General features: G+C 38.1%; 1 protein-coding gene across 2 annotated transcripts in view; it reads right to left on the bottom strand.

Moving 5' to 3' along the window:
• Positions 1–9,589, bottom strand: part of cyp2a6.3.L (cytochrome P450 family 2 subfamily A member 6 gene 3 L homeolog) — a 19,995-nt gene extending 10,406 nt beyond the window's left edge. Inside the window, 4 exon segments of one of the 2 annotated variants that reach the window (NM_001094469.1) lie at positions 1,881–2,041; positions 7,202–7,351; positions 7,439–7,601; positions 9,308–9,589. In NM_001094469.1, coding sequence (NP_001087938.1) covers positions 1,881–2,041; positions 7,202–7,351; positions 7,439–7,601; positions 9,308–9,481 — 648 coding nt within the window. In that variant the 5' untranslated portion in view covers positions 9,482–9,589. 2 annotated transcript variants of the gene reach the window in all.
• Between the last annotated feature and the right edge of the window lie 2,717 nt (positions 9,590–12,306).

Below are 12,306 nucleotides of genomic sequence, written 5' to 3' on the forward strand. Positions count from 1 at the left end.
TTATAAGTTCACGTGTTTTATGCACTAATTTATGATATTAATGAATAACCACTGATGATTACATGACAATGAAATTTTATCCTTATATTTTACAGTAAAGATGGTTACTAATTAGAAGATCACTTAATTAAATTGGGTACTGAGCATTGATTGGACTGTTTAAATGAACACTGTTATTTAAAGTTTGTTGAAATGGCATTGTATTATCCTTGAGAAAGGTCCTAATGAGGACCGAAACTTTGGACCCTTATACAATGTATTAAAAATAAAGAGGCAAAGAATTTACATGTTTACATGGGTGTGCTGGTTTCAGAATTTGTGTATATAATATAATATATAGAGTCAGAAGGATCAGCACTCACTGTATTGATGTGAAGAAAAATCGCTTTTTATTTTTAAGATCTACATCATAATCCGACGTTTCGGTCCCACCTGGGGACCTTTTTCAAGGATGCTAATTTGATCGCGCACCACGACAAAACAACGATCAGATGTATGTATGTATGTATGTATGTATGTATGTATGTATGTATGTATGTATGTATATATATATATACACACATACATACATACATACATACATACACACTGTAGTTCCATTAAGGAAATAAATCTCACAAATCCAGGGCGTGCGAAGCGAAAACACTTTGGCACTTTATTACTACTTTTTTTAGTGATGTGCTTCCTTAACAGAACAAACCTTACCAGGGAACCTGATTTAGGGCTCTTACTGAGGAGCGGTTGAAGCTGTGCTCCACTGCGTTCTGTTTTTCTGCGTTCAGCCGCAGGGGAGCGCAGGAATATACGCATTTAGCTTTTTTCAATGGGCTGTACTCCCACAGGCGTATGTAGGCTCCGAATGCAGGAAAAATGCAGCATGTTGCGTCTCAACCTGCGTTCGGCGCCTACACGCACCTGTGCGAGTACAGCCCTATTGAAAAAAGCTAAATGCATCTATTCCTGCTCTCCCCTGCGGCTGAACGCAGAAAAACGGAACGCAGGGGAGCGCAGCTTCAACCGCTCGTCAGTAAGAGCCCTTAGCTAGTTTAGAACATGCCAGTTTCTCCCATGTTTTTTGTGGTAATAACTATATTTAATGCATTTCCCTGATTTTAAAATTTTCCAGTTTACACTTTTTTCTGGTTCTGAAAAAAATGTAAATGGGGATTCTACTGTATTTGCATCCCATTTTGTGTATTTCAAGTTTTCACCTAAAAAATGCCATCTGGTTGTTGGGGTCACTATCATTGATTACCAGAAACAGATTGATTGTGTGGGTCCAGTTTTAAAATGATTAATATTATTGTAATTATTTTTAATTGCTAATGTAATGTTTCCATACTATTCCTTAATTTTGACTTCCAAACTGCTACCTGTTTGCTACTGAAAATTCTCTGGTCTTAGCAGTCACATAGCAGTTATAATTCCAAGCCTGAGAGTTGCATATCAAAAATGTAAATGTTAAACTGAAAAAAAAAACCCATTACATTTTAGACAAAAATGTTCTACAATGTGCTAAAAATGTTAATTTGTGTAATGTCTAAATAAAGTGATGTTTTAAAAGGTGTAAGTGTAAATATTTAAAACAAAAATAGGTTAGAGTAGTGTACTTTGGACCCAAAAATGTATTCATTTTGAAACGGTGTATTCTATTGGCAATATGTCAATGGTCAAAGATTATGAAAAGTCAAAAACCTACAGGAGGGCAACTTTGTTAGTCATTGTTTTCTAAGAATACAAAGGTGCCATCTTTACTGTATTGTATGGTTTGTTTGGAGGTACAGTACACTGACCTGGCGTGAAAGACTTGTTTTGTATTATATTTCTAATATAAATTTAATGAACAGAAAACAAGCAAGCTAAAAAGGTATTTTTCTTACCTGAGTCCATGGTGAAGTAACAATTCTAAAGGTGTCTTTTAACAAGGCCAACACTGATAGGAATGTCTCATTTTTGTATTCAAATCGATTTCCAAAAACTATGGAGCAAATTACATTGGACACTGCCAATGTAAGCAAATAAGTGGAATCAAATGGGGCTCCTAGGAGAGAGAATAAAAATACAGCAGTAAGATTCCATCATTAACACCTGAACTTTATCAAAATAATTAAGGCTACATATAGATTTGTAAACCCTTTGTTGTTCAGCTTGTAAAGAAATTGAAGATGCTTGCAATTATATAGTGGCTGAAATTCCAAACAATGAGTTGCTGAATGAAAAGCTAAGTAGTTAGAAAAAAAAGAAAATGAAAAACATTTTGCAAATCTTCTTTACCCTTTAAGTGCCAGCAGAATTTCACATTTTGGTTACGCGAAATGCCTGCCGTTTTTGAAACATTTTGTGCTCTTTCACTTTAGGGGCATTTTCTGAGGGGAAACCTATAGTTTACCTAGGAAAACTATACATTGTTTTTTTCATTAGAAACTGAGCTTTCTAAATCTGAGTTTTCATGTATTTCCACCTGTGCAAAAAAATTTATAGTGCTAAATACCAAAAAAAAATGAAAAATTACCATTTTTCATCGTATATCAATTTATACCAGAAAAATATTTCATTTTACGGATGAAAATCCAACTGATTTGGAAAGCCTTTTGTCTCTCGAACGTGCCAATACCAGATATGTATAGTTTTAGGGAGATTTAGGATTTCTGTATAGCAAAAACTCCAGGCAGTATATTACCAAATTTTGAAAGCACTAAGGCAGAAAACGGCATGCTTTAGATTCCAAGGCAAAAAATCCTGAAACCATAGGTTTACCCCAGAAAACCATACATTTTTGAAAAGTACACATTCTGCCGATTACAAAATGGGTAACTATGTCTCTCTACTCCCAACTACCAAACATAAAAGCTTGTCTGAACATAGCGGTTTTTCAAAAAAAAATTCAAAATTCTGAAAAATCATTTCAAAGGTTTTATTTTGCTGCTCCACATATCCCAAACTATATTAGGTACCAAGAAAAAGCACCTGAAATATGATTGCCAGGGGTCCACTGAACAGTTTGATACCCATTATGCATAGGTTTACCAAGTATCTGGCATTTAGAGACACCAATATGAAGTTAGCACATCCAAATTGTTCAGGACTTTACTTCAGCTACTGAGAAATCAACATATTGACTGCATTTTTTGTGGGGTAAAAACACAGAAATATAGGTTTACCCCCCAAACCCATATATTTTTGGAAAGTACACATTCTACTGAATCTAAAATGGGTACCCATGCCTTTCTGCTCCAAACTACTGAGTCGCAAGGCTTTCCCAAAGTTGTCGGTTTTGGTGAAATATCTGAAAATTGCCTCACAGCTTCAACTTCCCAGCACCATATCGCCCATGTATCATTACGTACTAAGAAAAAGCACCCTAAATATGATTGCCAGGGTTCCTCTGAACATTTTGGTGGTCATTGTTCATAAGTTTACCAAAGTATCTGGCATTTAGAGGCCCCAAAATGAAGTTAGCGCATACAAACAGTCCCGTGGGTAACTTCAGCTAATGAAAAATCAACACATTGACTGCATTTTTGTGGGGTAAAATCACAGAAATATATGTTTACCCCCCCAAAACCCATATATTTTTGGAAAGTACACATTCTACCGAATCTAAAATGGGTACCCATGTCTTTCTGCTCCAAACTACTGAGTCGCAAGGCTTTCCCACAATTGTCGGTTTTGGTGAAATATCTGAAAATTGCCTCAAAGCTTCAACTTCTCAGCACCATATCACCCATGTATCGTTACACACCAAGAAAAAGCACCCTAAATATGATTGCCAGGGTTCCTCCAAACAGTTTGGTGGCCATTGTTCATAGGTTTACCAAAGTATCTGGCATTTAGAGGCCTCAAAATGAAGTTAGCGCATACAAATAGTCCTGTGGGTAACTTCATCTAATGAAAAATCAACACATTGACTGCATTTTTGTGGGGTAAAAACACAGAAATATATGTTTACCCCCCAAACCCATATATTTTTGGAAAGTACACATTCTACTGAATCTAAAATGGGTACCCATGCCTTTCTGCTCCAAACTACTGAGTCGCAAGGCTTTCCCAAAGTTGTCGGTTTTGGTGAAATATCTGAAAATTGCCTCACAGCTTCAACTTCCCAGCACCATATCACCCATGTGTCATTACGTACTAAGAAAAAGCACCCTAAATATGATTGCCAGGGGTCCTCTGAACATTTTGGTGGCCATTGTTCATAAGTTTACCAAAGTATCGGGCATTTAGAGGCCCCAAAATGAAGTTAGCGCATACAAACAGTCCCGTGGGTAACTTCAGCTAATGAAAAATCAACACATTGACTGCATTTTTGTGGGGTAAAAACACAGAAATATATGTTTACTCCCCCAAACCCATATATTTTTGGAAAGTACACATTCTACAGAATCTAAAATGGGTACCCATGCCTTTCTGCTCCAAACTACAGAGTCGCAAGGCTTTGCCAAATTTGGCGGTTTTGGTGAAATATCTGGAAATTGCCTCAAAGCTTCAACTTCCCAGCATCGTATTGTCCATGTATCATTACCAGCATAAAGCATCCTAAATATAAACATAGGGGTCTACTAAACAGTTTGATGCCCAATGTGCATAGATATACCAAACTATGTGGCGCACAGAGACCCCCAAATGACAATAGTGTATATACATTTTCACATCTGACGCGCAGGCTGCTGCAATATAACCACCCGGTGTGTGTATTATGCGACATTAGACCACCTAACAGTACAGAGACCCCAGAAAACCATATATTTTCAGAAAGTACACATTCTGACGAATCTAATATGGGTAAATAAGTGTTTCTACTGCAAACTGCCAAACTGCAAAGCAATGCTGAACGTAACGGTTTTTATCAAATTTCGGAAAATCGTCACAAAGCTTGAATTTTACCCCATTATATGCCCCACATTTCGTAACGTATCAGCATAAAACATCCTAAATATGAACGCCAGGGGTCTACTAAACACTTTGATGCCCAATATGCATAGATATACCAAACTATGTGGCGCACAGAGACCACCAAATGACAATAGTGTATATACATTTTCACGGCTGACGTGCTGGCTGCTGCAATATAAGCACCTGGTGTGTGTATTATGCGACATTAGACCCCCCTAACAGTACAGAGCCCCCAGAAAACCATATATTTTCAGAAAGTACACATTCTGACGAATCCAATATGGGTAAATATGTGTTTCTACTGCAAACTGCCAAACTGCAAAGTAATGCTGAACGTAACGGTTTTTATCAAATTTCTGAAAATTGTCAGAAAGCTTGAATTTTACCCCATTATATGCCCCACATTTCGTAACGTATCAGCATAAAACATCCTAAATATGAACGCCAGGTGTCTACTGAACACTTTGATGCCCAATATGCATAGATATACCAAACTATGTGGCGCACAGAGACCCCCAAATGGATATATAGTAGATAAAATTTACAAGGCAAAACAAAATAAGGCAGTAAAGAGTGAAATGCAAAAAAATCCAATAAAACCACAAAAATCAATGTTTTTTTCCCAGACTAGTGTTATCGGCTGTCAGAATCACAGTTTGAATATTTTAGCTGGGCCAAACAGGTTATACGGCTAGAAACAAGTGAACACAACATATGCAGAGCTGAAAATGCAATAAAATGGCTAAAAATGCACCAAAATACCCAAAATTGCAATATAATCACCGAAATAACATACAAAAGGTATTGCACAGTACGGTTAGCGAATACGCTATTCGTAATGGCAATAAAAAAAATTTCAGCCAAAAAAAGAGACGATGCGATAAGAAAAAAAAAAAAAGCCACAATGCCATGTATGTGCGTGTGCGTGTGTACAAATGGTAAATTACATGTTATGTGCGCGTGTGTGCGTGTGCACGTGTGTGTAAGTGCAGTGAGTTGTAAGTGACCCCCCCAATCCCCAAAAACGTATGTGTAAGTGTGTGTAAGTGTGAATCTAAGTGTGTATTACTGTAATAAGTGTGTGTTGGTGTGTTTGTGTGTGTAATTGTTGCACTAACCTGAAAAAGTCGCTGGAGACTGTTGCAGGCGATCTGGAAGGGCCCCGGGAACAGATCTGCGTCGTCATCGGTGTCCCTGTGCTGTGTGGGCGGAGCTGATCATTGCAGTGCAGGCTGCAGCAGCAGGACACGTAAGTAACACGTGCCTGCTGCTGCTTTTGGGCCCCTGGGCGATCGCGCCCCAGGGGCCACTCGATCCCCTGCTCTGCTCGTTGCCTAGGGGCAGGGGATCGAAGCGGAACGGAGCGAGCGGCTCTAACAGCCGCTCCTCCGCTCCAGAACCCGGAAGTGCTGCAGAACGTAGAATCTACGTTCTGTGGCATTTCAAGTTACTTTTCCACAGAACGTAGATTCTACGTTCTGTGGCACTTAAAGGGTTAAAATAGCACACCATTTTTTAATATGAATGTCTAACAGGAAATTGTTTATTCCAAGCTGTGGTCTATGGTGGGGTAGACCTATTTATTACACCCATTTTATAGTTGGTCTAACTTTAAAGGGCAAGTCAACCCCAAAATTAAAATCTCCCTAATAAATTCTACGCAACTTTACAATATTCATTTATTACAACATTGTTAGTGCTTTTAAAGTCATAAGTAAATAAAAATGCCATTGAAAGCAACATTTGCTTAACTCCTGGTTGTTACTTTTTAAACAATGTTGCAAAGGTGTTATTTCCCCAGGAAAGAAAGGTCTGTTAATCAGCTGTCTTACATTGTATCAACAGTCAGTCACCAAGGCAGAAAATAGAAAGGGACAGACAAACACTGCTTTCATTAACATTACATATACTAACTACTTGTTTTTTGTAATAAATGTATATTGCAAAGTTAATTAGAATTATGTTTTATTTTATTAGGCAAAACATTATTTTTTGGGTTGACATCCCCTTTAACTAGTAAACATTTGGAATTAAATTAAAAAACCCAGGCCACATATACTTCCACCAAAAAATACTGCAGACACCTACATGTGTTCTTTGCTAAAAGAACAAATGGTTAACTGATGACATAACTTGGGCTGTATTTGTGAATTAAAACCAACTTGATTTATAAATATTTCAAAATGTGAGATAACATCCCCTCTGATTTTGTTCAATCGGTGGTTTGCATTTAGCAAGTAATACAGACTAACATCAACATGGAGTTTTTTTTCACTGTACATGGATAGACTGTAAATATTTAAACCTTTTGTCTTATTAAATTCTTCCACCAGAGAGCAGGCCTCCTCCTGTACTCTCTCTTCAATGCTCCTCTTTCCCATTCCGAAATCTCGTAGCGTGCTTAGAGAAAAGCGTCTCATCTGCCTCCATGTTTCTCCATTGCTAAATGCCACACCTGCAAAAAGACATGTATAATCACTACTATACAAAAATATATTTTGTGTCTGTTCAGACAGAAACAGGGAATGTTGGGATTTCTTACCTCTTCCTTTAAAAAGCATTTCTATAAAAGTGTTTTTTCCTCGATTGCTGAATACTTCTCCATTTTCCACAAAAGCTTCTTTCACAACATCATAACCATTGAGTACTAATACAGGATTTTGCCCGAGAAACACCATGGACACAGGGCCATACTGGGAACCAAGCTATGCAAGTAAATCAATAAATGTTCAGTGTGACTCTATAAGACATTAATAAGTAATTAAAATCATACTCACTTGAAAGAATGTTCTGAAAAACAACAAATTCTACAAAGGACAGTAGTTGGTTTAATCTATTAAGCAAAAATGTCCTAGGTCCTCTGGAATCAATGTAATTAATGGCTCATGGGACAAAAAACGTACTTTGCAGAGCTGCTTTAGGCACGCACCCCAGAGACTCCATGGACACGATGCAAGATCAAAAACCCGTAATCTTTATTCCACAGATAACAACTTACGCGTTTTGTGTGTTTCCACGCGTAGACATAGGTCCTATAACTCTGCAAAGTAACGTTTTCTCCCCAAGCTTCGGGTTCAGGGCGCAGCACCCAGGCCATCAACGGAGAACAGTGAGTGCACCTGACTTGAAAGACTATATCTAAGTTAGCGAAGGGTTTGGGGCAGAGGCACCCCAACCACATCCAACACTTGGTGAGCGCGTGTGTAAAAATAAAAATATAAAAGTTTAAGCAACCAAGAGGTTAATTGTATAATTAATCTAGCAGCACCTGTCTTAAGTCATGGGACAGAAACCCTACTTAGAAAGATACATTTAACATGATGTACTATATTCAGTGTAGTCTAAGCATTCTTAAAACAGAAGGTATTCACATCTTATGCAACAAACACAACACTGCCTTAAAACCAAAAATTAGAGGCTTTAAGCTTGACTTAAAGAATTGTAGAAGACATGCAATTTACTTCTTAGTCTCTGATTATTATGCTCCAATTTTTTTTATTCTGTAATTTGGAACAGGGTCATATGTGATGTCCTCCCTTGAACAGTAAATGGAGTAGTTCATGTATGTAGGTAATTCATAACATTAGAACATCTACCTGGGCCCAAGCTAATCAACTTCTCTGCTTTGAGCATATTGAGCATATTATTTTTTCATCCCCTTAAATATTTCCCCACCCACTACCATATAACGTCTTCCTTGCCGCTTCCTGCAGATCAATGTCTGCCCTTTTGTACTTTATATTTCTCCCTCTACCACTAGTACACATCAATGCCCACTCTGGTCTGACCCATTAAAAGTCAAACATAATATTTTGATCCTACTCAATTTTTCTACATGCATTCCTGGCATTTTTTAAAGGGGTTGTTCTTTAACTTTTAGTATAATGTAGAGAGTGAGAGACAATTTGCAGTTGGTTTTCATTTTTATTATTTGTGGTTTTAAAGTTGTTTGCTTTTTATGCAGCAGCTCTCCAGTTTGCTGTTTCTGCAATCTGGTTGCTATGATACAAGTTACCCTAGCAACCATGCATTGATTTAAATAAAAGACTGGAATATATACATAGGAGAGTGTCTGAATAAAAAAATGAGTAATAAAATGTAGCAATAACAATACAATTACGCAGCTTTTACTTTTATGTTTTTTTCACATTTTGAATTAAAAATAAACTATAATAAAATAATGAAAACCAATTGAAAAGTTGCTTCTAATTGGCCATTCTAGAACATATTAAAAGTAAACTTAAAGGTAAACCACTCCCTTTAAACAGAAATATAATTTAGGCTATTCAAGCTCTTTTGAGGCAAAAGACAAATGCAGAAAAGGATTCATGTAGAGATAGGCTGTTAAAACATTGTTAAAGGTTCTTATGAAGGGTAGAGTTCGCACAGTTTACAATAGAGAAAGTCTAACCTTAACAAATGCTTTCACTTGATTGGGAAAGACCAACTGCAAGATATTGCCTATCAGGGGAAGAGGCGTCGGCCCCGGAGGAAGCTTTAAATGCCTTTGTCTCTTGGTAATGAGGTATAATAAAAACGTGACGCCGCAGACCAGCAGTAGCGTCTCTATCCCAAGCAGCGCCATTGCCTGTTCTGTTGTAATGTAACAAAGCACAGCGTTTGGAATTCGCTTGATAAACAAATCCTGAGCAATCAGTCAGCGGCCTGTATTTAACGCCCTCTATTCAGTCCATGGCAAGTTTAGTAGCGTCTCTGCATGGCGTAGGCGGTCCATAAGGTATTGTCTTAACTTCTACGTCATCTCTGCCACGCTACTTCAGTATTGTTTTGGCGCTAGGCTACGCTGTAATCTACCCAAAATGTCAGCGCCCTCTGCTTCTACTTTCCCAGCAGTCACCTTTATCTCCACGTTTACTTCCAACAAAGCGGAAGTACTGGTTGTCTACAAGTTGTTTACCATTTATTTTGTTGTGGGAATCCCTGGTTCTCTCTGAGAGGGGTAAAACAAGAGGCTAACGTGGTCCTGTAGAGAACTAGCTGCAATGACAAATGCTGCTATCACTTTGTCAGTCTGTCCCTGCTTTTGTTACTTTAAGAAGCGTGTTTTGAATGTATAGGTACATAGTGTATGCCAAAGCACAGTGCTAAGTGTGAGCTTTTCATATTCCAGCACCTATTAAATAATTCGATTTGCAAGCATGTGCAGCTGAACGCAGACTGAGAGCTGATACTCAACTTTTATCTGTGTGTAACCTTCCCACATTTTACCTTATTCAGGAAAATGCAATGAGTGAGTGATATGGATGTGTTATGGTGGGCCCAGGTGAAGTACAATATTGACACAAGCATGTAATGTTGCATTTGTGTGCTTAATGTACTGCAGTTGTGATTGTACGGGTCACTAACTTCGAGTGAAGGATTCGAAGTAAAAAAACTACGAATTTCGAAGTGTTTTTTGGGCTACTTCGTCCATCGACTACGACTTCGAATCGAACTATTCGAACTAAAAATCGTTCGACCATTCGATAGTCGAAGTACTGTCTCTTTAAGAAAAAACTTCGACCCCCTAGTTCGCCATCTAAAAGCTACGGAACTCAATGTTAGCCTATGGGGAAGGTCCCACTTTTTTTGATCGAAGGATATTCCTTTGATTGTTGGATTAAAATCCTTCGAATCGTTCGATTCGAAGGATTTTATCGTTCAATCGGAGGAATTATCCTTCGATCGTTCGATCGCACTATTTGCGCTAAAATCCTTCGACTTCGATATTCGAAGTCGAAGGATTTTAATTCCCAGTCGAATATCGAGGGTTAATTAACCCTCGATATTCGACCCTTTGTGAATCGGCCCCTACATGTATATAAAATATATAGACAGAGAGAGATACAATAGGTCCTCTGCACTCGACCCATTAACAATATATTTAAGACATTGAGACAGTGTGTGCCTTAAAGAGAGACTGACGCATGCGCAAGGTGGCGCTCGCGTGCGCATGCGCAATAAAAGCTGCAGTTTTTACTTCTGCGCAAGCGCGAACTGGCGCGAATGTGCGCATGCCGAGAGATACATTCGCGCGCATGCGCAGGAGCGCAAGAAGCCATAAAAACTTCAAAGAGTCGGGCACCGGACTGGGGGTAGGCGACAGAGGAGGTGCGTGCCTGGCGCCCCCCCCCCCGGTTTTGCACCCTAGGCACGTGCCTACTCTGCTTACCCCTAGTTCCGGCCCTGACTTTGCCATAAAGTATTTGCACAATGCTTTTACATTACCTGTACCATGTTCCTGTATGAGGGGGCTGCCATATTTGTACAGCAGGAGTCCATTAGCATTAGAATCTTTAAGATGGGACAGTCAGGTTGGCAAAACAGTCAGGTTTAGGAACTTCAACTAACAATTATATACAAAAACAAACCTCTCAGCAAAAAACGATCAACATGACCTATAGGCAACTTTTAATGTACATATTTTAAAAAGTAGTTTTTTAGTGTCAGTATCACTGTAAGTTACCAAAAAATGTTTTACCCTTTAAACAAACATTGATTGTTTGTCCATATATTGCAATATATTTAAACTGACCAACTACGTCAAAGTCATCCCATATCTGGCCAGTCCTACACTCAACTTTAATTAAGTTTATTAAGAATTCTATTGCTTCATTATACATTTTACACAGGGACTAAGTTTTACCTGCAACTTACTTGCTGCTTTCAAGGTTAAAACCATGCAGAGGACTTCTTGTATTTGTCTGTATGAATTTTGTGGTCACAGCCTCATTGCACAACTTTCCCGTGTATTTTATATACAGTATATATATCCTGAAGTGCCAGCAATTGTTTTATTTTGGATTCCATATTCATACATATTAAGGCCCTGCACTTCAGAAATATATATTTTCAGTGCTCCGACAAAGCCACTAGCGAATACACTAAATAGCTTGAATAAAGCATAACAGATGAGTTTACAGTTGAATTACCCCCTCACAAAAGTTCACTCAGTTTATGTTGGAAAACAATGGAGAGAAATGAGTAACCCAACTTTTTATAGTATTGCACAGCCATCAAAGGACACTGGACCCATGGTGCAGTGATAAAAACGTTGGACTCTGTACTGGCACTAGTGCTCTTGGCTAGTGTTAATCAGTAATAGTAAGTAAAGTTCAATAGTTCATTTATGCAAAAAAGGAGCATAGTCTTCATTTTATAAATCTATTTCAATGTTTTTCAATCCGTTAATCTTCATTGATCACCATGTATTTAGGTTTGACTACTCGTAAGAACAGCAACAGCCCAAATATAAGCCATCTTGTTATATTAAAGTTGATTTATCTGCACACTCCATTTTTATATTTGTGCCATTGTAAACGCTTCTGATCATATAGAATGGATTTTATGGTTGGAATTGTTCACAGTATATTACTGCATTAGATTTGCGAGGAGTGTATTTGGAGGAAC

Source organism: Xenopus laevis, chromosome 8L, assembly GCF_017654675.1.
Source record: "Xenopus laevis strain J_2021 chromosome 8L, Xenopus_laevis_v10.1, whole genome shotgun sequence".
Taxonomy (NCBI): domain Eukaryota; kingdom Metazoa; phylum Chordata; class Amphibia; order Anura; family Pipidae; genus Xenopus; species Xenopus laevis.